Source organism: Pyricularia pennisetigena, assembly GCF_004337985.1.
Source record: "Pyricularia pennisetigena strain Br36 chromosome Unknown Pyricularia_pennisetigena_Br36_Scf_18, whole genome shotgun sequence".
In the NCBI taxonomy this organism is placed as follows: Eukaryota; Fungi; Ascomycota; class Sordariomycetes; order Magnaporthales; family Pyriculariaceae; genus Pyricularia; species Pyricularia pennisetigena.
In genome coordinates, this window is record NW_021940930.1 from 17,055 (window position 1) to 45,044 (window position 27,990).

At 47.9% G+C, this 27,990-nt stretch overlaps 10 protein-coding genes across 10 annotated transcripts; 6 read left to right on the top strand and 4 right to left on the bottom strand.

Annotated features, from left to right (window-relative positions):
- Nucleotides 1-1,034: 1,034 nt before the first annotated feature.
- PpBr36_11266 (uncharacterized protein) lies at nucleotides 1,035-3,274 on the bottom strand (the record flags this gene model as incomplete). The annotated part of the gene is made up of 3 exons (XM_029898368.1): nucleotides 1,035-1,259; nucleotides 1,316-1,843; nucleotides 1,892-3,274. 3 exons carry the CDS (start codon nucleotides 3,272-3,274, stop codon nucleotides 1,035-1,037), a joined length of 2,136 nt encoding a protein of 711 aa, XP_029743304.1.
- A 1,292-nt stretch (nucleotides 3,275-4,566) lies between these two features.
- PpBr36_11267 (uncharacterized protein) lies at nucleotides 4,567-6,805 on the bottom strand (the record flags this gene model as incomplete). Its single annotated transcript, XM_029898369.1, has 9 exons — nucleotides 4,567-4,908; nucleotides 4,976-5,022; nucleotides 5,085-5,197; nucleotides 5,256-5,368; nucleotides 5,424-5,523; nucleotides 5,579-5,840; nucleotides 5,892-5,958; nucleotides 6,013-6,628; nucleotides 6,684-6,805. The coding sequence occupies 9 exons, from the start codon at nucleotides 6,803-6,805 to the stop codon at nucleotides 4,567-4,569; spliced, it is 1,782 nt and encodes a 593-aa protein (XP_029743305.1).
- Nucleotides 6,806-7,332: 527 nt separating this feature from the next.
- PpBr36_11268 (uncharacterized protein) lies at nucleotides 7,333-8,142 on the top strand (the record flags this gene model as incomplete). The annotated part of the gene is made up of 2 exons (XM_029898370.1): nucleotides 7,333-7,420; nucleotides 7,730-8,142. The coding sequence occupies 2 exons, from the start codon at nucleotides 7,333-7,335 to the stop codon at nucleotides 8,140-8,142; spliced, it is 501 nt and encodes a 166-aa protein (XP_029743286.1).
- A 2,821-nt stretch (nucleotides 8,143-10,963) lies between these two features.
- On the bottom strand, nucleotides 10,964-11,278 carry PpBr36_11269 (uncharacterized protein; the record flags this gene model as incomplete). Its single annotated transcript, XM_029898371.1, has 1 exon — nucleotides 10,964-11,278. One exon carries the CDS (start codon nucleotides 11,276-11,278, stop codon nucleotides 10,964-10,966), a length of 315 nt encoding a protein of 104 aa, XP_029743301.1.
- A 1,080-nt stretch (nucleotides 11,279-12,358) lies between these two features.
- Nucleotides 12,359-13,619, top strand: PpBr36_11270 (uncharacterized protein; the record flags this gene model as incomplete). Its single annotated transcript, XM_029898372.1, has 2 exons — nucleotides 12,359-12,857; nucleotides 13,507-13,619. 2 exons carry the CDS (start codon nucleotides 12,359-12,361, stop codon nucleotides 13,617-13,619), a joined length of 612 nt encoding a protein of 203 aa, XP_029743298.1.
- A 496-nt stretch (nucleotides 13,620-14,115) lies between these two features.
- Nucleotides 14,116-14,509, bottom strand: PpBr36_11271 (uncharacterized protein; the record flags this gene model as incomplete). Its single annotated transcript, XM_029898373.1, has 2 exons — nucleotides 14,116-14,261; nucleotides 14,377-14,509. 2 exons carry the CDS (start codon nucleotides 14,507-14,509, stop codon nucleotides 14,116-14,118), a joined length of 279 nt encoding a protein of 92 aa, XP_029743297.1.
- A 697-nt stretch (nucleotides 14,510-15,206) lies between these two features.
- PpBr36_11272 (uncharacterized protein) lies at nucleotides 15,207-15,760 on the top strand (the record flags this gene model as incomplete). The annotated part of the gene is made up of 2 exons (XM_029898374.1): nucleotides 15,207-15,278; nucleotides 15,500-15,760. The coding sequence occupies 2 exons, from the start codon at nucleotides 15,207-15,209 to the stop codon at nucleotides 15,758-15,760; spliced, it is 333 nt and encodes a 110-aa protein (XP_029743296.1).
- Nucleotides 15,761-21,225: 5,465 nt separating this feature from the next.
- PpBr36_11273 (uncharacterized protein) lies at nucleotides 21,226-21,660 on the top strand (the record flags this gene model as incomplete). The annotated part of the gene is made up of 1 exon (XM_029898375.1): nucleotides 21,226-21,660. The coding sequence occupies one exon, from the start codon at nucleotides 21,226-21,228 to the stop codon at nucleotides 21,658-21,660; it is 435 nt and encodes a 144-aa protein (XP_029743295.1).
- A 3,104-nt stretch (nucleotides 21,661-24,764) lies between these two features.
- PpBr36_11274 (uncharacterized protein) lies at nucleotides 24,765-26,456 on the top strand (the record flags this gene model as incomplete). Its single annotated transcript, XM_029898376.1, has 3 exons — nucleotides 24,765-25,311; nucleotides 25,502-26,385; nucleotides 26,421-26,456. The coding sequence occupies 3 exons, from the start codon at nucleotides 24,765-24,767 to the stop codon at nucleotides 26,454-26,456; spliced, it is 1,467 nt and encodes a 488-aa protein (XP_029743300.1).
- A 383-nt stretch (nucleotides 26,457-26,839) lies between these two features.
- Nucleotides 26,840-27,625, top strand: PpBr36_11275 (uncharacterized protein; the record flags this gene model as incomplete). The annotated part of the gene is made up of 3 exons (XM_029898377.1): nucleotides 26,840-26,993; nucleotides 27,068-27,282; nucleotides 27,413-27,625. 3 exons carry the CDS (start codon nucleotides 26,840-26,842, stop codon nucleotides 27,623-27,625), a joined length of 582 nt encoding a protein of 193 aa, XP_029743294.1.
- Nucleotides 27,626-27,990: the final 365 nt, after the last annotated feature.

Sequence of the window (27,990 nt, forward strand, 5' to 3'; positions counted from 1 at the left end):
CAAGGCTTTTTCTTTCTCCGGCGGCCTGAAGAATTCGTTCCGCAAAATAGCGTAGTTCTTGATGCGTTGGCGGAAGGCCTAACGCGGCCTGCGCAAGTACCCAATCTGCCAAATAGGTCTCCTGCTCCTGTGAAAGCCTTTGACAAAATCTTTTCGCTTGTTGAATTGACTGGGCCCCCTTTAAACGATCGTGAAGGGTACTCCGAGGAATACCCCATTTTTGCGAGGTTTTGTGAACTGATTTGCCATTTCTTATGTCAGAAATGGCAGCAAGAAGCTGATTTTCAGTGTACTGTTTCATTGGAAAGTTTGGAGCAAGAATCTTCAAAATGCAAGTTCTAAAGTGAAAAATTCGTCTAGATATTTATAAAATAAAACAAAGGGTTGACGTGGCTGAGTAGATATTTTTAGGGGCCGGACTTTAGGGGGGTCGGAGATGTGGAGCCCAACGTTATTCTGATTCCGTCAAAAAAAAAAAGGTCCCGATATGTATGCCAACCGGGTATTGGAGCGGCGGGTACTTTGTGCCGGAGCTTATTATGATCGACGCGGCATGTCGCTTAGTCTGTATGTTAAAGCAGCTGCTCAGGCACATATANTAGTGGACATATGAATGGGCAAAGTGCCCGTTTTGTTCAACACTCTGCTCTAGCTTGGACCAGATGCAAAGCACTTAGGCCCAGCCCAGCACATTTGATGAAAATGCAGTTCTTGCACCGAAATTGACATGTGTTTTGTGGATCACCAATGTGTGACCTGCCTTTTTGGGGCCGAGATTTGCAACGAATCCACAAAATGTACCCATTCTCTGCCTGCCGGATTTCTATCATCATACTTTTGAACTTAATCAAATTAAAAGAGCGTATGACCTCCTATGCCCAACCATTTGTTAACCTTTCCAGTGTGTCGACTGAAATCAGGATATCGCTGGATCCGTAAAGGTCCGCGTCTGAAACCAACATATAACTGGATGAAAATTCAATTAAGGAAAACAGCGAGAAGTGGCTCCTCATAACCCCGAAGGAAGATACCCGTCAGCGTCGCTGGAGATTTTCAAGGCTGCTCCTCAGTTTCTTTGCCCTGGCCCTAAGCTCTTCCCGCTTGCGGTTTTGTTTTTCCGACTCGGATCCGATTTGAAGAAGCTCGTCGTCCGTGAATCGGGAAACAGTCACTGGACTGAAAATCTCGGGGAGGGGCGCAATAATGTGACGCTCGACGACCTGCCGACAGACATTGTCCACGAAAGTCTTCATGGCGACCTGTTATCGAAAAGCTTTAGTATCTGCACTTTGCAATGGCGTCGTGTAAAACATACCTTGTAGTAAGCTTCCAACCCTGCCATGGCCTCAGCACATGCCTGGTCGTCAATGTCGACGTTGACTTTGCGCTTCATTGCCTCAAGGAACTTTTCAATATCCATGGGGATGTTGCTAACATGGAGTTTGCCATGATAATCCGAGCTTGCTGTCTCTCTGATAGCACCTTCCACGGCCTCACGCAGAAAGCCATGACGGGACTTTTGAATGTTGTCAATGTAGTAATGGTTGTACGTAATCGGCTGGCGCTGCTCGTCTTTTTTCAGTTTATCAAGCTCCATCAAAGCGTCATTGCCGGCGTCCTCCATCCACTGAGAGCAAATGGCAAGCACATCACCACGAAGCTTGTCCTCGGGTAGAACCACTCGAGTGGCGTGCTGCAGCCACCCGGTGACGATCGCGATGATGCTTTCCACGTGGGCTGTGGCAATGGGGAGCCAACGAGAGGATTGTTCCAAGAACAGCTCGGCCAGCAGGACGTGATTGTAGTTCCCTGGAAGCTCACGACCCCGTGTGCGCAAATACACCTGTACCATGTCAGTCGTACCCGTTTAAACAACCATATATGGACATACCTTTTTGACCCAGTTTTTCATTTCCTCTTGGGTTACGAAAAGCTCCTTCTCGTTGTTTTCCTTAATTGAATTTTCATCCGGAGTCCAGTCGATCTCTGACTCTGCCGGCCTCAAAACCCTTTGTTTGCCATGGGTACGGATGTCGGTAGCGAATTTGCCATTGATCTTGTGGACCACGGCGCGCAACCGCGAATCTTCAACGTGATCGAAAAACTCGTAGTATGGCCCATGATAGTTGCCATCCAAGGCAGCTTGGACCAGCTGGGCAAAGCTGGTGCTAACTTGCGTTAGAAAAATGCGGATGTGCCCGACAGTGGGACGGGCTTGGCCAAGTCGCGTCAAGCTCTCCTCTGTGGTGCGCAGGACCTTCCGAATATCTTCAACCACCTGGGGCATTTCCTTCTCGATGTGGGCGTCCAGGAGGTCCTGCAGAAACAGCTTCAGATTCTCGGCCCCTACACGACTCATATCGAGATGCTGCTTCCAAACGGGCTCCGAGAAAAATCTCAGCTCCCTCTGTGACCGCTGCTCAGGTTTGATACCCTCTTCAATCTCGGACGGCTTCGGGTTTTTTAAGAGGAAAAAGCCAAGGTTGAGCTTGATGTTGGCCTGGTTGTTCGCAAGCTGCGCCAAGCTGGCCTCGCTGCCCTCGTTAATGAGGTCCGCCTTGGTGATAATCCCCACCGTCCTCTGACCTTCCGGGTCATACTGTCGCGCAAGCTGGATGATGACTTGGTTGGCGATGTCGTTGGTGGCTTGCACAACTGCTAGCACAATCGTGCGAGAACTTTGAACATAGCCTTTGACCATGTCTTTGACCAGCTGGATGTCTTCTTCTGTTTGCTCTTCATTGGCCACAGAGATGAGTCCAGGTAGATCGACGATGGTCAGATTGAGGTTTGTCTGGCCCACAAATTCAATCCGCAAGACATCAGACGCAAACGCGTTCCCGAGACTATGGTCCGCATACCCACGGATCTCCATCAATGCGGACACCTGCTCAATAACATCAGGGAGTTCCGATATGTCTGCTAGCACGCGGCGGTATTGTAGAAGGGCATCTCTCTTTTCCTCTGGTCTGGAGGCGTGTGGGTGAATAGTGGCCATAATACGCGTAGCCGTGGAGTTGTGTCGAAGGATGATTTCAGTAGGGAACCTCGTACAAAGTCCACTCTTCCTTGGGAACGGGATGTTAGTGACGCTCTCCAAGACCGAGCTCTTGCCGGCCGACTGGTCGCCACAGACCACCAGCTGGGGTAGAGAAACAACATCTCCAATCCCATAGGCTCGTACTTGATCGATCTGGTTGATGCGCTCCGTCGACCTGGACGAGTTCAGGCCACGCACAACAGAAGACGATGCGCTAGGCTCTTCGCTACGCATAGTTGGTTGATTGAGTTGTACACCACTGTGATATTTCTTCTAGAGCTGGATATCACTCGGAATCTCAAAGTGATAAGGACCTGAGGGAAAGAGCGAACTTTATATAGAGGATTTTAGTGCGTAAGCATCACATGTAACGAATGTGAAAAAGAGTAAAAGAATGAAAGTAGTTGTAGACTGTACTTTCAGGCAAGAGGGAACGTAGCAAGAGAGCTGCTCACTTTTTGGGAAAAAAGGCCAATTCAAGTCATCTGGTACTCCAGTCTCGGCTGCACCCGCGGTAGTCCTCGGCTTCAGGAGGCCGTGGAAATAATGCAAGCTGCTAACATCTCAAGATCACATGCTGAATATGTCCCTGGAGTAAGCAGATATACTTTTTGGGACAGAATGCATGCAGCCACCAATTCGTCAGATTAACGGCAAACAAGAAAACAACCAAGTCAATGCTGGTTAAATCATATTCTGTTGGGTTAGGACATCATGGCCGTGCCTTTACGTGCTCGTGCAAATACAGCAACTGCGAAAGTTCAACACTAATCTTCGGCGCATGTGAGACCGGCAGTATTTGTGCCTAAGGTAAACAAAAAAATCGAAATTGAAGTTAGTCGATAGGATGGTGGATCCATCCGATGTATGGCGAACTGCCAAAGTGCCAAAATGTTGCAACCGTACTTACTAAAACGCACTGTACTATTCAGGTGGCAGACCTAGTTAATTGCTACAAACGACGGCCAACAGTTGGGAACCTCTTCTTTGTTTGCAAAGTTCCCCCACGAAATCTAAATTTGAATTTTGTCCAACCAGATTCAAATGTGACCTCATCAAATCGCAACATGGTTTATTGTCAGAAAACCCAGCACACAAACCTGTTCCTAAGGGTAAAGGTACAAATGGTTGACATAACTGAACGTCGTGTTAGGAACGGATACAGCAACCGTAGCACGGCGAAGCGAAAGCTTCGAAACCTTTGTCTCGTTATCCCCTATTCCACACTTATATGCACGCACTGGCAGTGACCCACTGCAACGTCGTAACATCTCGACAACGTGACTGGGGTTCTGAATGACTGAGGTGTACTTATGATCGGTTTCAAGTATTGAGGTTAACTAAAGATTGATTGCGGCTAAGCAATCCTGGAAGTAAATCATGCACATAGTAATGACCGTGTCTTTATTAGTCCGTGGTCCAGTCTAGTAACCATCGAAGGTGGGCGACTACCAATGCAGAGCCCAAAAAGAAAGCACTGTCGACTCGACTTTTGATCTTCACGAATGCCAGCCCAGACAGCAGAATCACTGGAAGCGAACGTTGACGCTTCTGGCACCCAGCTTTCGTCCGCCGATGTAGACACCAAACTCGACCGAGGCCCCTTGCGGCACCATCTCAACCTCGAAATCCAGCTGTTTGTACTTCTTGCCCAGTCTGTTTGTGTGCTGAGAGTATTCGTCTTTGTCTATCTTGGAATCGAAGGTTATAGTGCACATGGACTTGACGGCGTCAGTCTTACGCATTGGTGCCACCGGCTCTTCACAATCATACAATGAAAGTTTCATGGTAAGTGGGACGGTTGTCCCAAAATCATGCACACGATAGAAAGCTGCCCTTACCGCCGCGCAGTCTGGAACGCTCGACCCCTACATTTGTGAAGCGGTTCTTAGTGTGGAACAGTGGCAGCTTATAGCAAGGATCTAGGTACATTACCTTATGCAGGAACCAATCCATTAGGTTTTTTGCGTTGTAGCGAAGCTCTTTGTCGCACCAGAACTTGTCTTCCTCGAGATGTTTATTTTCGTCAAACGGATCTCCATACCGGTGCTTGATCGGGAAATGGTAGAGGTGACCTTGACGGGCGAATTATCTTGGTCCGGGCGTGAATCCTGGAGGAAGCCCTTGAGCACGGCACCTCGACAGATGGCGCTCCGACTGAAGTATAATTTAGCGAGTTGAAATACACAAAAATGATCAGTCTGAAATAACATACGGTTTGTTACCAGCGGCCTGCAAGATCTCAACCCTTTTGGCCTTGTAGTGCAACTTGACATAGTCGTACAGGTATGGGCTAGACCCAAGGCCGCCAACGAGAATAATGCTGATCTGGAGTCGGATAAGGTTTTTTGGTTCGAATTAATGGGCAATTTAAATCACTCACCCTTGCCGCAGGATCTGATCTCCTGACCGCCTCATATTGGTCATCGAGCAATTCCATAATACAACGGAACTGGTTGTCAAAAGCTGGTTGGATTTCACGGCTTTGCTCATAGGTTAGTAAAGCTGTCTGAAAGCAATAAAATTGATATGGCCTACCCATGGAAAAATATTCTCCCCACTTTGATTCTGTTAAATCCTTTGCCTGCGTCGACTCCGACGCTTATCTCGGATGGAAACCGAACCGTAAAGTCCTTTTCAAGGCCGCTCATCCTGAATTGTGGCTTTATGCCACATTCCCAGTCATCTCGAATGATGTATCTGAGAGACGATTTGCTTAAAGAGCTCCAACTGCTACCCAGACGGGCTTTGCACAGCTCGATAAAAGCCTGGTCGATAGAAATACCACCGCAGAGAGCGCCTAGTGATGTTAGCCTGCTGAATATGTTGACCTTACAAGGCAAAAGCTTACCCTTTCCCTCAACCGCTTCCTTCATACTGATAGGATCGACTTGGTCGATCTTATAGCTGATCATGTCCTGTGTAAAGTCTCAGCTCTTGCTCTATCCTCGGCGAGCAACTACGAAACTCACAACTGTGCCACCGCCGGCGTCGCAAACAACATAAACGCCCCCTGTATTTGGCCTTCTACCCCTCTCAATTAATGTCGACATCGCTGCGGCTTCGGGCTCATTTGAAAATACAAGCTCCGTAGGCCCAGCGGCGCGTTTCTTCAATATGCCTGCTTGATCGGCAGCCTTGTGCATCGCTTGCCTCGCATACCCTTTCCAGATTGCGGGGACGGTAATTACAACGCGAAATACGAAGGCATCGACGACCATTTGCCCCCGCGCGCGCACAATCTTGGTGATGGTGTGTTTCCAAAGCGCACCTAGGAAATCCGACACGACGTCAATAGCAGTTTTGTTGGTGCGCGAGAGGAACTCGCGGGCGCTAACGAGGTATTCAGATACATCCATGTCGTCATTCATATCTTCTTCGCGGAGAAGTAGAAACTTGAACCATGATACCGAGCTTGCATCAGGCGGGACATCAAAGCCCCAATGGATTTTACCGTCGTCGCCGTAGCTAAGCTCTGTCGGGCACTTGCTTTCTTCGCGGCCTGTACCGGGCCAGTTCATAATCAAGTTGATGTCATTGGGATCTTTCTGAAGCTCGTCTGTCGTGGCCCAAGCAACGCCAGAAAAGCTATTCTCCCACTGTCAGGTGGTCCGCTTGCTTGGACATGAAAAGAAGAACTTACGTCGTGCCAAAATCAATGCCAACAATGACTAAGCCATCCTGCTCATCCAAGACTAGAAATTCGTCATTGCTGACATCGCTTGAAGGCGATCTCGGACGGGATGGAATTGAGAAGGATGACATTTTGGTTCTCTTTCGCGGTTTCTTGACCTGAAATGATATAAAAATGGGAGTTCGTATACGAAAAGTCGAAGTCTGAGTACCGAGTTCACATATTTGTACCTTGGCCCGGAAGGCAAAACCACGTAAAAAGACAAAGTTGGAATCAACGTCTTCATAGTAACACACACGAAAAGCAGCCATGCCAGCCGGAGCCGTCGACCTCGGCAGGCGTGGGTTACACCCACAAAACGGACACCTTAGCCCTCCACTATTAAACTTTTTAATTATTTCTCAACAAAGACAAAAACAAATTGTTGAAAGCGAGTTTGTTCGACGACAAAAGCCAGGAACCCATCGCGATGTCCCAAAGTCAACCGAACGATCAAACTCTCATAAAAACAGTTCTTCACCCCTCTTGACAAACACCGACAGCAGAAGAGAAGATGACGCGCATGTGAAATCCCACACTTGGCCGTCCTATTTCTCCCGTGCTGCGCCATGAAGTGATCGCCCAACATCAGGATCTCTTGCCCAGTACATCCACCAAAATGCCCGCCTACATAGACGAGGACACCAGCATGGAAGAGGCGATGGACTACATCCGCGTCAACAAATCACCGTCGCCTTCGTGCGCATGTAAGACTAGCAAGGTACCTGTTGAGAAAGATGGCGACGATTGTAACAGTCACAAGCCTGTGTCCAGCTTATGTGGCGACTTGGACCAAACAATGCGCTTGGGGCGGTTAGCCAACTGCCAGGAACAACTCGCAGAATGCAACAGACATATCCGAGAATTGGAAGAAGCAACAAACAACAATTCGAGATTGATACAGTGTTGGACGGAAAAGCAGCAAAAAGACTGGGAAGCTTACCTGCAATCCCGTATTACTGAAATAAACCAAGAATGGCATCAGAAGACCCAAAATTTTCAAGCTTGTCACCAAGCCGAACTGGCAAGCTTACAGAAGCAGTTTTCTGAAGCCCAAGCCCTCGTGCAGCAGCTGGAGTCTAGCCTTACCACAGAGCAGACGAATCGTGTATCCGCGGAGGCCGAAGCCCTCGAGAATCACAAGCGCTGGCGCAAAACCGCCGCTGAGCTTCGCAAACTTCACACCACCACGTGCCAGTCAAACAAGATCTCTGATCAGGATCTCATCGATGCTGCTAAAAGAATGAGGTGGATGGTGCGTAACTTGGCCGCAACCGGATTTTCTGAGATACTTGGCGAGCCTTCGAGCGATAAGACACGACTCTCGACCTATCCAAGGCCTATGACGGAGGACTTGAGGCAGATGCAGCTTTTTTTGCACACCAACAATTCCCCATCTACTTTGAGGCGTCTTTGTGGCACTATTTGACCAAATACGTGTTTGGTAGTTATATGTGGGCAGGCGAAGCTGCAGAGTCGATGCAGAAGCTGTATTCCGCCGTTTATGATAGTAACGTTGGGCTCCACATCTCCGACCCCCCTAAAGTCCGGCCCCCTTGGAAAATGTAACGACGAAATACCCCTTTTATAAACCGATTTAAATGTAAAACTATCAACGCACAATAATACAATCATTGTCAGGCTCTCCCGGTTCGCTAACCTCGTCTCCATCGTTCGAATCCTCTAAACAGTCCCTATTATTTTCCTGTGCTTCATAAACGTTTTTTTTGCTGACCAAAAGCTCGTTGGGATCCGGAATTGCCCTTTTCCTTTTGACCGGCCGTACCGCCTCCAATTTTGCTTTTAACAAACTGATTTTTTGCTGAGCTTCAGCCAATAAGATATCCTTGGTTTCGAAGCTTTTTTGGACTTTTGCAAACAAAAGCCGTGAAGTGGCGTTACTTTTTTCGGACCGGGAAATTTCCTGTAGTTGAAGTCGAATATTTCGGGTCGTTTTAGGGGTTTTCCAAATAAGTAAAGACTGGTCGTTAATTTTTTGGGTTGGATTTTCCGGTGTTTTATCCCTTTGGAAGCCGTTATTTTTACCTTTTTCGACGTTGGCGTTGCTATTTTCTAATAAAAGAGGGGTTTAATAGTGGTTTTGCCAAGTTCACCGGCCATAACCCCGTCGTACGCCAACCAGATTGAATGGTTTTTGCTATAAATGCTTTTGATCTGGCTTTTCGATAGCAAAGTAGGAAATTTCGTTTTCCAATAACTGTTGAACAGCAAAATTGGCTAACAAATCCAAGTTGACGTCGATAAGCTTCTTTTAACGGCCCAAAAACCGATAGATCCAATGGTTGAAGAACGTGTGACGAATGAGGGGGTAAATATAGGAGTTGAATATTGTTTTGCAAGCAAAGAAGCATAAATTCGTCCGTTATATGTAATCCATGGCCATCCAAAACTAATAACCGCTTTTCAGGAGTTAAAGGTTGGGTATACGGAATAAACACCTTTTTTAACCATTCGATACCTGTTTCATTATTTGTCCACCCGTTTTCGGTTGCATGAAATTGCCAGGTATCGAAAGGACTTAAATCAGCTGGAAACCATTGTTGCTGTACGTTTTTCCCCTTAAATATAACGAGGGGAGGTATAACAGCCCCCGTAGCTGATACACATTCGATTATGCTCGTCCAACCCCGCGTTCCAGGCTCTTTTCGCTGTAATGGCCGGATTTTATTACGCCCTAACACCAGGCCATTAGATCCTTTGCCTTCCATTATACCTGTTTCGTCCATATTCCAACGGTTGGCCGGTTTTATAGTATCGATAACGGGATTTTTCAAATAGGACCACCAAGATTTAATTACCTCGGTTGTAGCCCCATTAGCCCTGGCATTTTCTATTCGCCGGGGCCTTTGGGTTTTCAAAATTGGATATCGGGCTATAAAACGGCTAACCCAATGTTTCCCAAGGCTTTTTCTTTCTCCGGCGGCCTGAAGAATTCGTTCCGCAAAATTGCGTAGTTCTTGATGCGTTGGCGGAAGGCCTAACGCGGCCTGCGCAAGTACCCAATCTGCCAAATAGGTCTCCTGCTCCTGTGAAAGCCTTTGACAAAATCTTTTCGCTTGTTGAATTGACTGGGCCCCCTTTAAACGATCGTGAAGGGTACTCCGAGGAATACCCCATTTTTGCGAGGTTTTGTGAACTGATTTGCCATTTCTTATGTCAGAAATGGCAGCAAGAAGCTGATTTTCAGTGTACTGTTTCATTGGAAAGTTTGGTTTGACGTGGCTCTCTTCCTTTGTCGACTGTGACCGAAAGCCTTGGGCGAAGTTGTGGGTGAAACTGAAGCGTGGGCAGCCACATAGACGGGAGAAGGACAAGGTCTTTCGAAAAAAGGAGTAGCGCTGTCCTAGGACCTAGCGGACATCACTGATGGTGGCTGTATGACTCGATTGTAATATCCATGGTTTGCCGATGTAAAAGGGGTAAATGTCGAGACATCCGGTAAATGGAAAGAAAAATGTACCGGACCTGGACAGTTGTTTCCGTAGTGTTGACCGCTAGAGCATCCCCCGTTGTCATGGGAGGGGCCATGTACGTGTTACTGAGTGATACCCGAAGGCACATGGCAAGGGGTAATGGGCCAGGGCATACAGGAACAGTGTTAAGTGATGGGTGGAGGCTGTGGTGACATACTCATAGGCATGCCGTGGATGTTGCAGTGAATAAAGGATGAGGATGGTGATAGCGGTGATAAAGAGGGCTCAGATGTGGCCGAGATACGAAATAATGCTGGAATCCCTGAAAGGTCTGCGATACTTAAGTAACGGCTGTCCATATCACTTCCGTGCTCATATTTTTACACTTGGGAGGTAAAAATCCATGTTTATGATGGTGATTGCTTTCCTCCGTTAAAAGGATCAGAGTGAAAGAAAACAAGTTATGTGGAAAGCCAGATATGAGAATGATGTGCTTATTGCCGGGAGACGACTAAGATGATGATAGAAGATGAGGAGGTTGGAATCCGAGTGAAGGGAGGAAAAACGTGCATATTTATATTCGATATAGATGCTAGGGGTGACGGCGGGCTGAAAGACAGGAGGAGTAGTAGTAGTAGTAGTAGTAGTATTATTTAACGCCGGGCTCGGCCCGGCTCATTAGCCGGCCGTTAGCAACCTCCCGAGGGGTATCTCGGCGCGCTTTCTATTTTTCTCTATTTACACAGCGGAAAACAAGGGCATAGAAGCGAATCGAGCCTGACCGGGTTCGTGCCCGGCCCTGCTTACAGGGTTGGTTCACTGACGCGACCCCGTGCCTTCAGGCGCACGGAGGATTCGTCTGACGGCAGTTGACGGCTCTTCGTCGAGAGGGGCCTGTGTCCAACCAGCGGTGCTGTCGGTCGTTTGTAGCCATGTAGACGAAGTTCCCAACAAGTGTGGGCTCGACGGCACAGGCGGGTGGTTGTTGTCGATAGCCAGCCGGGTTATCCTTGCCACATTAAGTGGGGAGGAGGTGGAGGGAGCAGGATTCGAACCTACGTTACACAAGTAACAGCCATGGCGCTTAACCACTGCGCCATCCCCCCGAAAGACAGGAGGAGAGGTTAGCATTAGCGGACAATTTATTCAATCGCTTAGCACACCCCGAACTTAACATAGCCTTGCTTCCATACGCGCTAGATCCATACAGGATTACTTAACAAGTGAAAATACCCCTGAGAGACTGCGTGGCCTCCCTTTGTCAAGCTAAAGGATTAAGTGGATACAAAAAAGGGGAAGATTCCGGTTATCACCGAAAGTTAGTGTTTTCCTGCTGGCCCTTCTGCCGAACTACAACGCCTGTCTCGAATTTGAAGCACAGAGCTGCTCCGCTCATTTAATGACCGAGGGGAAATGTAGTCAGTAATCTAAGGTTACATGAAAACAGGCGGGACAATGTCATCTCTGGGCAAACGCCGTATGTACCACGCCGTTTCTGCTTGGGTATGTCATTGATATTACAGCAATTCCCTAAGCCCCAGATGCGATCTCACCAACAGCGCAAACAGAAATAGTTCAATACTTGGTAAGTTTGCTTCGTATCCTGAAAGATTATTTTTTACACTTGTAAAGCTATTGGTGGCATGTTGCACCACCCTAGCTATAAAGGGATGGCCTCGAAAAGAATATATTGGTTCCTTATCTTTGGTTGTATGCTCCGTTTCATTCATCGCTGCAAGTTCTTGGCTCGGGGACGCCGAAGACTAGCAGTAGATATGTACCCTATAAGCAAAATCCTTGCTAATAGAGGGAGCGAAGCAATCAAGCTCGCAGCCTATTCGGCCGACTGGGTAATATAAAGTGAGGAAGCAGACTCAGAAGATGCAAGAAAACCACTTCAGGTCAAATCCCAGATGCATACCACAGAAGTCGCCCCCAGAGAAGTAACAGTAGCCTCCACTAAGTCCAAAAACACATTTATTATTGGGTGCGTTAGCGGAAAAAAACCTTTTCAGCATAATAACACGATTGAGACTAACCCTTCTATGCTCCTATTCCTTAAGACACGGACCCGCACTGAAGCAAGTCCAGCTACTTGCGTTGCAACGTTCCAGGCATCCAGTTGATTCACAACAGTAATGCTTCGGGTTTAATGGCTCAACAAGGCCCCGGCTTTGGGAGGTACGATTGTGAGAGCATTATCGTTTCATCATGCCTCCTATGGTATATGACGAAGATGCAGTCGGAATATCTTCCATGCAGCAGCGTGATCCGTTTCAAATAGCCTTTTATGGCAAACCCCCACCTGGAACCTTCAGTTTCAGTGAGCAACGCAGTTCGACTGATGGCGAGATCCCGATTGTATCCGACCCGCTGGCCCCCACGTTATACTGGGAAGAAACCCCGGACTTCTTGCCGCTGTCCTCAAAGTATAAAGATAAATGGGTGCTTGTTATAGGTGGCATGGCCCAGGCTCGGGAACAGATCAAAACACTAGGCTTCGGGAAGGTTCTGATATCCTCGGATCTTGTCAAAGAATCGGCAAACTTTCACGTTCAGCAAGCATCAGCGAGCATTCACAACGCCGTTGGCATACCAAGGTCTTTTGCCGAACAATCACATCCCATTGCGGCAATCTTCGTCCTCAACGCGCCTGAAGATTGGGTTCTCGATTTGCACATTCTTCTGGCTTTGCTTTCCCCAGGGGATGGTAGGTCAGGCTCTGATACAACCATCCGTGGCAGTACTCAAAACTTCAGCTATCGGCACAACGGCAACCCCAAACTGTACTGCAAAAGCAACCCCGAATTTGAACGTCCAGCGCCAGGTGGTACCATTCTGGCAGAGGGGGCATTCTTGTGTGCACTCAAAGCTGTTTGGAAACATAAAATGATCCGAATGGGTTTTAACCTGGGGTAAAACTAAGCAATGCACAAAACCGGAACAGGCCGGTGGGGGGTGATTCAACTTGTTTGAGATATATCACAATTCCAAATCTTATTACTTGCTTACATTTGAATTGGTGCTAGACCTGTAACATATTGGTGCGTAGATTTTGAGAGCATGAATTGGGGTATCATTCCGGTGTTCAACTGGGTTGGAATCCTTTCCAAAAGGTGTGGTTGTTTTGGGGTGTCCAGCTGTATAACTCGCCCGACAGATATTCCATACAGAAGGTTTGATAAACTTCTATTAGCCAGATTCGGGCCAGCGAGGCTTGATTGTAAAGTAAATTGGGGCTCCACGACACAGGTAGCCTGTGCAGAGGGAGAAAGTCCCTGGTCGCTATATCACGCTTCTCTGGTTCCTGAAGGCATTAAAGCGCAAGGTGCTCACGCGTGGCCTTCTGGGTCAAAAAGGCATGGCCGCCGTCGCTGATCAAATAAGCCACAAGGCTGCAAACATTGACAGTAGCCATGTTCCGGGCCCTGGGTATCCGGAGAATCGCCAGGAGTTGACATACGCAACTTAAAGAAAACGTTAACACGGGACGCAGTTTGGACATACCCAACGAGAAGCCCTGATTCTCAACTGCTTTAGCGAAGTAGGGCATGCTACTCTCGTGAGCTCCAGGAGCTGCAGTCCCTCAAACGGAACTTTCACATCCAATGCTTCAGCCAGGCTTCACCTTGGCATAGGATGAATTGGGCCATCCTAGTACGCAACTAGTTGTTTCTCAGGAGGGCTCGTGCCCAATGACTTTGCACAGCTCAAACACAGTGCTCGTGTAATCGTCAGCGTCAAAATATACTTTCAAACCTCTATCGACTGTGCTTTGTACATAGAGTCTATTGTAAGGGTGTGTGCAGTAATCGCGTATATGTTGCATATGTTTGAAAAGTAAAGATGTAGCAGAGTTCGATTAATGTAACTTAATAACTACCCAATTCTTCACTAGAAACTAGATTCAGCGCAGACTTCTGCAGTCCTCTGATAGACAGCAAAGCGTACTAAACTGTCGGCATAATTCATTCGCGGTCAGAACCAATACCGGACAGCATCTCACAAATGACAGTAATCAGCTCGCCATTGGCTTTTAGACCTCCAGGCCTGAACGCAATCCACAAAGTCATGCGGTCCCAGATGCCCATCCCGCGGCTGACACGCGTAGACTCTTTCCGATATCATGTGACTAGCAAATCCAAAACAACCAAGCAAGGAAAGCGCCTTCTCTATATTTTGGCCACCTTTTACCAACACATTTTGTCCGACGATGTGGACAAACCCACCAAATCCGGTGGCTCGCCAGTCCCTAGCGGAAATAAGTAATGCAACTCCTTCCATCCACTTGTCAAAAAGTAGAGGTTTGATGCCAGAAGTACCAAAGGTTATTATCAGCACATCGTCCTTGACGCTCGCCATGATGTTTGGTTGGGACTTCGTCTCGGAAGATAGTCAAGTTAGCATTATGATCCCAAGCAGCAGCGAGGCTATTTAGCCGCAAGTCCTTAGAATAAGTCTTAAAACACCCAATTTGAAAGTTCTTATGATCGGCTGCTTGTTATCCAAGCTGCCCTTACAAATATAAGCGCTCGGAACGTAAGCCGTTTAAGTATCACCAATGTTGATAACTGTCGTCGGGCAAAGTTTTCAATTACCCCTCCTCCCGTAATGCCTTAGGTTCGGCGCATGCAAAAAAGGTAACAAATTAGAATCCAAAGGTACGGCGTGAATATGCCTTTTATAATCAACTTTGTGGACCTCCGATCACTACTTAGCTCTACATTCAGCGTGCGTTAAAAGTTGGACACAATTGACGCTTGTTTCAGGTGAAGTCTACAGACTTCGAAACGGTTGAGCCGAAAAGGTGGCTAAGCCGTTAAAACGAAAACCTATCATTGAACCCCATAAGTTCAAAAAAAGAAAGAAACAAAAAGAAAAAAGAAAAACTCGCTGTTAATTTGGAATTTCGTTAACATAATGGCCAAGTTTTGGTTAGCCAATTTTGGAAGGTCCGAAACTAGGATTTCAAAGAACAAAACTTGGATGACGGAGTGGCCGAAATTGGGCCAAGCTTTCCCGGTTTCTGGTTGGGGTAATTTTACCCGAGGGACCAAAAATGGGCTTGGCGACTGCGCCACACGCTCAGGCAGCACTCACCCTTCGCTTAGCCTTGGTAACATCAGTTCAGGTAAGATTCAGCCTTGGTAACATCGGTTCAGGCAAGATTCACCCTTCGCTCAGTCTTGGCAATAGCAGTTCAGGATTATAGACAAGAATGGAAATTCAAGAGGGCAATTCATGCGTATGACAATGTTCTGAATTAACTGGCAACAGGTTTTATGTGGGACCATCAGAACATCACATTTTCCTGGATCCAAAACAAGATCGCTGACTTTTGAACGTTAACAGGTCCAACAAAAGGTCTTCATCGCCAATGTCACCACCCAGGTGATCGAGCGCCATATGCTGCGCGACCTCGACCACGTCTTCTCCCCCGTCGTAGTGGCAAACATGAGCGATGATGAAGTTGCTTCCGTCACAATTGAGAGTCCTGCTGTACAAAGGCAGCGTATCTTCCTTTCGGAGCGAATATCTAAACTCGAAGAGGGCCGAAGTATTTTTACTACTGCCATGGGATCAGTAGCGGTCTTGAGGGCTCAATGGTATTAGAAGACTCCAATTGAGCTTCAGTACTTAGCTTTCAGACTAGGGTCTTACGGAGGATAGTTAATTATCGACATAAACACGCAATTCAGCTGATTGTGAAATGGTATTGACGCTCAACTATGCCCTCTGTTAATGTAAGGTGACCCGGTTTTGAAAGTATTGCATAGGCTTTTCAACTCGAGTGAACTCGGGAAAACTTTTGCATTATTTGTCAGTCACTATTCCCAACTCCCTGACTTTGCTCATCGATTTCGCTACCTAACTCAATTACATTGAGGTTATTCGTAGAACAAGAATCATCTCCAGAATCTCGACATTCCTCTGCGATGTTTAGATTTTCCGCAACATATTCCTGCGCACGCCTGACATCCTGGATATCGACGAAAAGGGTATTGGGGTCCATTTGCACCTTCTTTCTTGTCGATGGCCGCCGCGCCTCCAACTAAGCCCCCAGAACATCAATTTCGTCTTTTTTCTCGGCCAATTCGGTATCTCGAGCATCCCGGCACTTCTGAGGCTTGTTACAAAAGAGCCGCACGGTAGAGTCGTAAACTTATTGGCGTTTATAAGTTTTAACAAGACCGACAAGTTGTTTTGACCGCACCGGTGTCTCTGAAGCGACCGCAGACTGTGGGAGATTGGGGTCGATCGTACCCTCTATATCCCGTCCATCCGCAAGGATCTTGGAATGCGTTCTTTTCGCCATATTTCTGCGTATATTGCTACTTTCGAGAAGGAGAGGGATTACTGTCACACCTGTGAGGCTATTGAGGTCTTGATTGGGTGCGAATCCATAGCGATTCGCATACCGCCCTTTTGCCTTGGTGGTATTATTGCCGCGGTCACAAAGCCCAATCTTGTGACAATCAGGGGCTTGGAAACATTTACAGACCAGTGCTTGAATACGGACTTTGTGGTAGCAGAGTAAAAAGTAGCGCTTTCCTATTATTGTTGAGTCGCTGACATCGCCTAAGGAAATGATATGACGCCTGTATGCGTTTTTAACGGCAAAGAACGGCAAAATCGAGCGGTTGCAGTACGTCAGAGCTGTGAGGTAGATATAAGTTGGACGCATGCACAAGGGTAATGTTACTGTTGGCTCTACACTCTGTGAAATTTAGCGACCAAGTGCATGCATTTCAAGACGCTTGCGCCTTTGCAAGGCCATTTTAAGAGGGCAGTAGGCCTCTCGCATAGCATTGAGTGTTTCCGGGCGAGGTGCGAATGGGCCAAAGCGACAAAATGTTACTTTACAAAATGCGCCTGGTGGGCTCACTTCTGCATGGAGGCAATATAGGTAGACGTGGAGAGAATATGGTCACATGGATGTACAGTGATTATGGACTTACCAAAACCAATGTATTTGATTTTCTAGAGACTGGCTTGAGTGGTAAAGTGGCGAATGTTGATAAAATTAATCGACATGCAACAAAAAGGCAAACAAACACACTCTCCAATTGAAATCAAACGCCCTTGCTCCTCCGCAGGAAGTGACGATAGACCTTGGCTGCTTAAAAGTGAATATAACGTGGAACGAAGAGCAATTGATGTGGCTTTCTCAACTCCCTGCCTATTTGACACAACAGCCTTAAACCTGAGGAAACCCCACACAGTTGTTGTCCATCTCAGCCGCGCCTGCAGCCGTCTTAACCAGTTTTTTTTTTTCGTTTAATAAGAAATAATCCAGGAAATGGTAAACATTATGGCAAAAAGTAAAGTCAGCACAGACCCGTAGGCTGCCTGGGCGACACCTCCATAGTACATTATATCGTAATACGGAACATTGTCACCGGCGCCGAACATCTCGAATAAGTCCTTAAACCTATGGACACGGTCGGCAATAAAACCCCCTGTGAAAATCATAATCAAGGCCAGGATCGACTGAGCGAACAAGTATGGGAACAGAATCGAGGGGTTCTTTGGCAACCACCTCGGGTGGCCAATGATAACAAGCCCATAAATGGCGAACGCGCCGGCTGCGATAGCAGCGGCTAGCGTACAGGTGAGAACATTAGTTTGAAGTAAATGTATCGTTCAAGAGATTATTGGCAGTGTTGACATAGTCGGGTTTTGCTCGCTCCCGTAAGACGACCGCGAAGCGCGCGTTGGTAGCGTTAAGGCCAGCAAGAGCCAGTGAAATAAGAGTCAAAAACAGGATGGCAAGTCGAGTCCGGATCATGTATTCAGAGGACATAATGGGAGAAGTTTTCTTGATTCAATGGATGATTTGAAGGCCGATCGGCGTTGGCAAACGTATCTTCAAGTGGGAGTAGCTGCAAGGAGGCGATGAAGTGTGAAAAGGCAGAAAATTCCCATCGATCTATACTAGGTAGAATAAGTCTACGAACGGTAATTCTAATGCCCGGTTGGCCCACAAAACCATTACCGGCACACAAAGCCTGCCTTCTTTAAGCGCATTTAACGTTCGTGCCTTGTATCAGGTTCGGGGATCATAGGCCCGTTACGTAGACGTCCCAGGTTTCTATGCAGTTCCACCCTAGGAGTCAAGAAAAAAGGACTTTTTTGAAACCTGGGCATGTCAGCAACTATCAGACCACTAAAGACTTTTAAAGTTATTCGATATTTAGATGGTGAATCATAATATGATACTTCGCTGGGCAATTTCGCAATATCCGGAACGTTGAGAACGGGGTTGCCCTCCAGAATATATTGAATATTAAGTGTGAAGCTCTCGTATTTAACCTCTAAATCTTGAACATCAAAGCCTGAAGATCTCAAGGATGGCCGTAATAAATGTTGGTATGTATTTGTATTCTTGTTCCAGTTCGCTTTGTTGTTTAGAACGACCAAGATCTTGTAGGAATTATCGAGTTCAATGATAGCAGGGTATGATCCATTCTCCCTAACTTTCTTAATCCAAGTCATATCGCAAAAAACTGTGCCCCAAAGATTTATTTGGTCTGATTGGTCCGCTAAAAAGTAATTTCTGGCGTCTCTATGACTGCCTTTGAATTTCGCTGCTTCAGAAGGAGCAAGTAATCTCGCTATTTTCTGCCACATTTCTAGCGGAAGATATTTCATTGTGAAAGCTCGATTTTGTTACCAAGATAATGTACAGTATAGCTTGGTTGGAGTGTTTGTTTAAAAGGCGGCTACCTGGGCGGCTCCTCCATTTATAATGCCTAGAGCAGAATCCCACTGTTGGCCTCAGAGGTCAAGTTTTCGTCTTCAGAGGAGTAGACAGTACATACGGTACAGTATGTATAGTACAGGAAGTAATTTTCGATTGAATCGAGGTGGGCAATGTAGTCCAGCGAGGCGAGTAAAGGTCAACTTTTTGGGACGCCAAGAGGTTGTAAGGTCCGAAACTAGGATGTTTCGCCCATCTAAATTGACGCGGGCCTGTTTTGGCGTTTCCCAGTTTTTGGTCTGCACCTATAAGGTTCATGTGGAATGTACGCCACATGAGCCATTAGCACCATTAAAAGTGTCAGCCAAGGTGTCGGTCAAATCCCTATGTCACATCAGCAACAAATAGCTTCAAGTCAACTGCACGAGCTGGCAGGAGGAACAAACGCAACACATAGTATACATGGCATAATGCAACAGCAACATCACATAAGAACCACTTCTTTCTAGTTCCAAATTAGGGAACCGCTCCATTTCGCCACAGCGACCCGGCCGTACATCTTACGCCAAGGCATGATTTGTTATCCAGTTGGTGAGCAGGGTTGCTTTGCGGGTCCTGCTGCAGGGGCGGGGTAAGCGCGGGTCGTCAGGATGCTGTGAACAAATTTCGAAAACAAGGGCTCCTGATTGTTCGACAGCGTGTTGGGAGGCTTGGATCAATACATGTGTGTACTAAAATGTGGATAGTCACTTCTAGAGGCCTGTCCACTCTATACCGGTCCTCTCTGACGCTGTTAGTGCTTGTTGGGTTGTTGCAGCCCATACCTCATTAAGCCTCAATTAAACAGGCCAGCCCGTCCGTTGCCACTCGATGCCAGCAATGCGGAATGCTGGGGTTTGGGCGAATCGTTTACGAATAGGGGGCCTCCCGTATACCATAAATACTCAAGGTTTTCAGGGTTGCTGAGAGCGATGGCTTATATAAAATCACAACCACGAATCGCATTCCTGCACAGCAAACCCTCAAACTGCCACGCCATTTATTTCTTCGACTTCAGCACTAACGGCATCGGCTCCAGCTAAAACAGCTCTGACTACCAAGAAATACTCCTATAGAAACTCCATTTGGTTTCCCGATCACCGCACAATCACTGTTTGCCAGTTGGACCAAAGGAGGAGGCGTATAGGTACTTGCAAATACTTTCCGAACCTCCTGTGTATGTGAACGATGGGTCTTCCTTGCTGGCCAAAAATGCAGGAGCAAGGCCACTGATCACATTGCAGCAGGATAAGAGCCAATCGATAGTGATTGGTTGCCCAAAAAGGAGCATGCCTCCTGCATAACGCCGTGCAGTGACTCGGCGTCCTACGATACGGCCTAAATTTTACAATGTCTCCCTCCCAATGCATGTGGTGGGTGTTTTCAGCGAACGGGCTGTTTTCTCCGGGCACTTGTCCTGCAAATATGTTGGCATTGGCGTTTCTGCAAATTCGGGGGTCAAAACATAGTGTCAAAAGCATTGGTTCCGCCTCTGGAAGGGCATCACATAATGCCATGCGGGAGGCTTGCCACCCTCCTTGTAACAGTCCTGGCAGAGTGGTGGGCGATTCGACTACAAAGCAGCATTCTAAATGCAGGAGGCCCTCTACCGGTTGCCGATGAGTTCAGGATCTTGGGGTTTGCCAGAGTTGCTGGGAGGCACAAGACGTCGCCGTCTCGAAAAAGATGTGGAGAACGGTGTGACAGGCATAGTGATATGTGATCGTCGAATCTGCAATTATTGATTCGTGTCTTAGACATCTGGAAGAATCCCTATCCCACTAATCAAATTACTTAATTCGGGTGCTAACAGTCGAATGGAAACAACCATCTACTGGGCGAACAGCAAATCAATAAGAAATCGACGCATTATGCCAAAAAAGAATGCATGCTATGATGTGTAACGTTGGACCAACGGACTCTCCGAGTTGCATCGCCCTGGAAAGTAAGGACTATGGTTAAACTCCATGTCGATCAACTCACTAAATTAGCGGCAGGTCACAGTATCGTAGGCCCCAGTACAAAGGACAGCCTATCCCCCACACTCCTTTCGATATTTCGGTTTCTCGGCCTAATTAAATTAACCTTCATTTCTGTTTGTCCATTTTGCCTGTCAGTTCCCTCAACGTAATTCCAGAACTGTTCCACCACTCCTTGGGCCAAAAAGTAAGATACTTACAGATGTTATTGCCTGCAGATAACACACTGCTTTTATATTCATTCAAATCGCCTTATATCAATCTCCCGCTGAAACAGCAATTGTTTCAGTCCTCGTCAATCACTTATCATGAAGAATAAAACCGGCCGCCGACGACAGAATTTGGCCACAGAGTCACTGATGTTTCCGCCGCTTCATCCCCAAGTCGTCGAGGCTGTCGGGAGAGATATATGTCCAGCTTGGGGAGGCAAAGTGAATCAACAAGGTCGATGTACCAATGAGTACAACACAAATGTCTCTGGCCGATTCAGATGTTCCAATTCGGCGTGCTCCAAAAGCTGGAGCAGCGGCCTGGTGGCGATACGAATAATGGCATTCCATGACAATCGCTACAACGCCACCATCTACAACCAGCATTGCAAAACATGCAACAGTCTCGGGATTATAAAGCTTGACGAAGCGCGCTATGTCGAGAGAGTATCTTATCGGCTGAAGAAATGGGCAGGTGCTCCACAGGAAACACCACCGTATCAAGAGAAAAGCGGTCTCCCACATATGAGCCGACTTTGCGAAGGATGTATTCAAGGCCATTGTCGGCAGGGAAAACGGGACTAAATCGTTTCTGGATTCTAAAATGTGACTAAACTGATTTGGGGATATGGAATATATTGAGCGATGTCCGAAAAGCCGTCTCCCATCATACCGCGCTGCATCGACGGAGCGATCCGTCCCTTGGAAGCCTTTCTACTAGAGGCAATCGAGCCTTGGTCCCTTCTTCCAAAGCCTGGTCTGGAGTTGGGTGTTTGTTATGACGGGAAGTCATGTTCTTTGTATCTAGAACTTTGATGGTAGCGCCAGCAGATCACGGCATAGCATTCATCGTGCAACTTCGTTATCCTGTTACAGCCCATGGACGTTTAGCCGAAGACACAGGAGTCCAAATTGATTGAAACACATATTCGGCGCTACCTAATCGTTCCTGTAGGGTATTTCTGGCAAACAACGGATGCACGACCTGTAAAGTATTTGTATACCAGCCACACCACTCTGTGGCTGTTTTGTGTAACAATTTGGGGGGTGGTAACCTTTCGCTGCCAGTTTCAGCTGTTGCGCTTGGCGATTTGAAGAGTGTGGGCAACCTCTTCAGGCATTTGGTTATGTTCGGCAACTGGGGGTGGGTATGTGGATAACCTCTGCGGCTAGTGTTGTGCAACCACCCATATCACCCTCATTGCCAGGTCAAAAAGCCCAGGCTGAAAAGTCTAGACCTTCCTTCGTCCTCTCCCTCCGCCGTGGGTTTATATATGGGGCCTTTCGTAGCGCGAGGGCGTGCGCCACGCATGCGTGCCGCGCGCCAGGTAGCTTGCTCTTTGTATGCGACAACGAGTTTGTTTACTGCAACCTTCAGCCAAATTGTTAGTTGATCCATTATGAGCTTAGCAAGCACCTCGATGGTAGCCGGGAAACAATTTGAATAGATGGAAAGACAGATACAGATAATTTCTAAAAGTCTGCTCATCCAGTACTGTATTTCCTGCGCCATTGGAAAAATGGTGATTGTAATGCCGCTGCTACAATTAGTATTGGGTCGTAAATTCGATAAACGGCAGCTTGCTCACCTGATTCTAGATGCCAATATTACCCAAATATATGGTTCTCGGAGCTTGTGCCGCATGACGAATACCATAGCGCCACAAATCAGAGCTTCTGTAATACAGCTTGATGTCCCGTGTGCGAGCTCCAAATCAAGCCCCGGACACAGGTTCCAAGAAATGGCTGCTCCGAGTGTAATCAGAAGGAGAATAATAAGCATGATGAATGAGCAACACTGAAGCCGAGGATAAATTGTGGGTTGCCATATGAAACCGCCAAACGGGGAGCATGCGATGAGCTGAAGGACTAGGAGGCACATCGGAGCTTGTCCGCATGTAGTCGCTAGGTACTTTAAAAGGACTGCCTTCGATCCAGACTGAAAGGCATTAGCAGATGTTTTATCATAGATTTTGGGTCGCTTACCTCGGTATAAATTTTTGAACCGTTTGCTTGCTCCCATTCCTGGTAGGCCATCACTGACTGCGCAATCACAAGTCCAGCCCCAGAGAAGAGGAAACCGTGGGACAATAGTTCAATAGGAGATATTCGAGGAGTTCGGAAAATTGTCGACGGGCTCGAAGTATCCAGCTTGATACCCCTCCAGAAAGTCAAAGCGACCACCGAGAGTCAAGCGACTGTGGTACCAAATCCAACGAGCAAACGGATTATTCAGAGCCCGAGCCCTATCCGGGTGACATTTTGTTGGCCATTTACGGAGTATAGCAACCTTTACGTTGATTGTTTACCCGCCTTTTGCCTATATCTGCATTTGGTTGCCTCCCATTACCGGAATACAATATGCAACGGCGCATTCCTTTGTGGTAGGAAAAAGAGCAATCAGAGCAGCGCACTTATTTAAGCCTATGGCGCAGCTTTCTTTGCCAATAGAAGAAAATCTTAGGCCATTTGCCTTGCCCTCACTCTCACTCTTACTCTTATGGCACAAGCACTTACTCTTACTCACTCTCACTGTTTGAACGAGTGAATCAATCTGTGTAATTACCTGTTGGGTGGCCATTTCTGATTAAGCGGACGCCTGGCGCGGCGAGACGACCCATGTTGCGCGTCACGGAGTTGCAACGACGTTACAATTCTATGTGGAACGTAAGAATCAAGTAGGCCCTTTGTCGATAAGACTATGATAGATTTCGATTTGTGATAAGGGTTAGGGTATTGAAAAAAGGAGTGATTCCATCTTGAAAGAACGTCCCTAGGCACGCATGGGCTCAAGCAAGCTGAACCTCCATAGGTTTCTCTTCATGCTCTATAAATATGACGCATACCTAACTTACCTCCTAAACGCCATATTCGCGCGATGAAGAGCGCATATGGACAGACTTGCTTTGTCGTGTACGTGCAAACTGCAGCCTCATTCATGCTGTGACGACAAGGCCTATCATAGTCCGTGCTTACGTTTTGCGGGGTGACCGTTCCCGCACAACAAGCACTGTACCTGGTCAAGGTCATTCAGTATATTTGGTTTGGCTAGCAGCCAAGACTGCAAGTCTCCCTTGTTTCCGCCTGCAACCTTCGTAGCACACGCACCTCCTCTGAGCATGAGGTTATCGCCAACTCGCCCTCAACCAACTGCGTGCCCCGTCCTGAGGCCAGATACCGTTCAGGAACAATGACATCCAAACGTGGCTTTGAGTGCAAAAAAGGCCGAGTCGGATCGCGAGACGAGGATGCAAGGCTGCGCGCTGCCTGATTTCTGCCTTGGCAAGGCTGACAGGGTCTTGCCTTTGGTTCCACGCCCCATTTCAACGGCCGCAAGCCCCGGGTTGGCCATTGGTCCTGGCAGTGCCCCAATACCTGGAATGGCAGGGGCCCACACACTGGAGAAAGAGCGCCCTAATACTCATTCGGACCAGGTCACACGCTCGGCTTCAACAAGATGTAAGCTGCGCCTTTTTCAATGCATGACTTAGCAGGGTAATTGCACTTCTTTGGACGCGGACCACTGTCTACGGAAATACTTAAAGGCCTCCCTTTGCCCGCTCCTGTCGGGTGGACAGCATATGTGTTACCATTGGCTTCTCACTCCATCTTTCTCAAGCCGTTGTCTCGATCTTGTTGAGCTTTAATCTCCGTCTCCATTGCAAGACACTTGCCACAATTCTTTAAAAATGGGGTGCGGCATGTCCATAGAAAATGCCTCTAAGGACTCGAAGAAAACTCCCACCGTTACAGAGGACCCAACCTTGTTGCCTGTTCAGAAGAAGTCGGTGCCCACGCAAGACGGCCTAGATGTGAATGCACAAGTACCGCAGCGGTCGTCAAGCAACAGCAACAAACCTTACACACTCCAGGTCTTCGACAAGGCGCCGCCGAAATACGAACCGAGCTCATCGACCCTCCCATTAGGTTTCGATAACTTTCCGACCGGAGTCATAGTTATCCTCAATCTCCTCAAGGCGGCGGCCAAGCTGATCTACTGGGGTCACAAGGGTGCCTGGGCTGCTTTAAATGAGCGACATGGGCAGATATGGCTTGACTCAGCGTACGCGCTGCGCCCAATCACCCATATGGCCATTCTTCTCTACGCCGCCGTTCGATTGCTGGTCGGGAGTGCGCTGGGTAGTAACATGATCTTCTACTTCACAACCTTTCCCAATCTCGAAATCGAGCAGCTATCTGCCCTAAAGCTTAACCCTAACCCTAACCCTAACCCTAGTTAGCGGCTATGCGGCGATGGTTGCCCAAGGGGTCAGCCCTTGTTTGCCAACTTCCAACATCCGACAATCACCTGTAATACCCAAAACGAGTTAACTCGCCTATAGCATCCTTTGGACAACGATCTTTTCACACACCTTCGCCTACAGTGCTGAAGAACATTCAATGGCCCATCGTAGCTATTCTACAGGCGCGGCGCATCCCACGAATGTCATACTACCTCCTCGAGATTTCCAGCATCTGCCGCCATCGCAGCCAGCACACCAGATGAACGGGTCCTCGCAGTCTTTTGGCATACATGCCACAGCTTACCACGGGCATTCCTATTCGCCGGGGCAAGTGAAACGAGAAGGGCACTCGCCTAGCTCGCCTCGCCGCCAGACTTCGATGGGAAATGCGCCTGTGCCTCCTCAGAGCCCGCCGCCTCATAACGGGCTTTACCTGCAGTCGGAGCTCGGCGATCATGGCCAACCAAACTTCCGGCCGCAGTGGTCCGCGCCAGCGCCTCCTGCAAACGACGGCCAAGTGCCCCTACTATCGCAGAGATATCCGGCACCTTACCAAGGAAACCACGACCTTTATCAACCGCCAGGCATGCAACGACATCTACAAAGTCCCCTACCATGCCAACCCTGCCAGATCTCGACGGTAACTCCCAATGGCCATCCTGCGCATGGCATAGGGCCGCAATCATCTGTGTCGCCTTCACCTCCCCAGCACCCGCTGCATATGGATGGCCGTAGGCAACAGTCTCAGGCGTCTCTGCCACCCCCTCTCCCGAACCACGGCCAAGAACCTCCTCCTTCGTCCCTCCCACAGCAACCTTCGCAATCGCCACCCACGAAAAAGGCGCCTAGCTTTGGTAATCCGCCAGGACCACCAGTATCTCCACAGAATATGCCGACGCCAATGCCTCATAATCCTTCTCAACCTCAAACGCACAACCACACTCACATTCAGTCGCCGTATAAGCAGTCCCCAACCCACAATAAGTATCCAACACCTTTCCAAGGCAACCAAGAATATAGCCCATACGGGAGTGCATCTTCGCGGCCCAGGCACCGCGTGGCTCAGGTATGTTACTCTGTTACAAATCTTTCGTCTCTCAGCGCTACGATAGCCAGCTGACTAGCAGTGGTTCATAGGCTTGCGATCGGTGCCGACATCTCAAAGCAAAGTGTGACGAGCAGAAGCCATGCAAGAACTGCAAAGAGAAAAACGAACTCTGCAACTACAAAGCCATTAAGCAGTAGGTGCTAAATCTGCATTTTCATCCACTCTGATTTATATAAATACAAGGCTAAACTAATTTGCCGTAAAGACAAGACAAGATAACGGAAATGCTCCAGGTGGTCACCAGCTTGAATACGAGTTTGTCCGACATGAAATCGTTAATGCCTCTTCATCCTTTCTATGCCTATTTCATCCTAACCTCAGCAAAATCTGAGCCGTTTGAAGATACACAACTCTTTCCTGTCTAATTATCTGATTAACATATCAAACTCCAATCAATCGATACCTACCCATCATGTCGGCCGGCGCTTACTCTAATACCGCCTTCAACACCAATTACGGTATTAAGGCCAGCAACGGAACCATGGGTATTCTCCGCATGGGTACGGAAGTTCTGATCATTCAGCGCCGGCTGAAGAACGAGGAAGTTCGCGAGAATGGGGCCCCTGGTAAGCGCTCCCCTCACTCCAGCCAGCAGCCACCGCAAAAGAAATTAAGAATTTGCCCTAACCTGCACGTGCAGACACCTGGTCCTTTCCGGGTGGCGGCTTAGACCCCGACGAAACGCCAGAACAGTGTATTGTGCGCGAGATGAAGGAGGAGCTTGGCGTGGACGTGGCCATCCAGCCCATCGGCGACGAGGAGGTATGGGGCACGACCGACGACGATGTGCAGAACAAGTTGTGGCGCTGCAGTATTTTTGTCGTTGCGCAAACGAACCCCGCGCAGACCGTCAAGGTTAGTTGATCTCTTCTCCAGCTCTGCTCCAATCTTTTTCCTCCACTCTCTTTCCGAGCCATCTATGGAATGAGTCTTTTCAAGAAAGAAACGCGGAGTGGAAAAGCTAACTTGAACCCCTCCAAACTAGATTAATGAACCGCACAAACATGTTGGCTTGAAGTGGATTGAGTGGAAGGAGATGTGGGCCCAAATCAAGGCGGAGGTAGAGGGCCACGGCGAAATCGACGAGTCGGGCGAGCTGAAGATGCGCTTTTTCCCTACTATGAAGAACATGGTTTTGAAATACCCTAAACGCGAGGAGCCGGCTTGTTTGTCTGGGCGCTTGGGCGACCTGGCCTAAGTATTTGATGCGATACAGGAGAAGAAAGGATACAGGAGAAGAAAGAAGAAAAAACTATTCAACATGAGGAATTACGGAGGTGTAAATGTATGACAGTAGGGTAGCCCAGACTCTTCACACCGCTTTCAAACTTATGCCACATTTAATAGACAATACCCTGAGGGGTAGCTTTCTTTATCAGGCTCTTTTCGCTGTAACTTCAATACCTCTGTGCTTACTCTCCAATCACAGGTGCAGTTGGTCACTGCCACCGTGTGCATGTAATTTAGAATAGGAAACAAATGAGACGTAAAATTATCAAACAACGCTGCAAGGCCGGCAAATAAGAGTGCGCACTTGCTTTCTGCCCCGCTAACAGAGCTCCT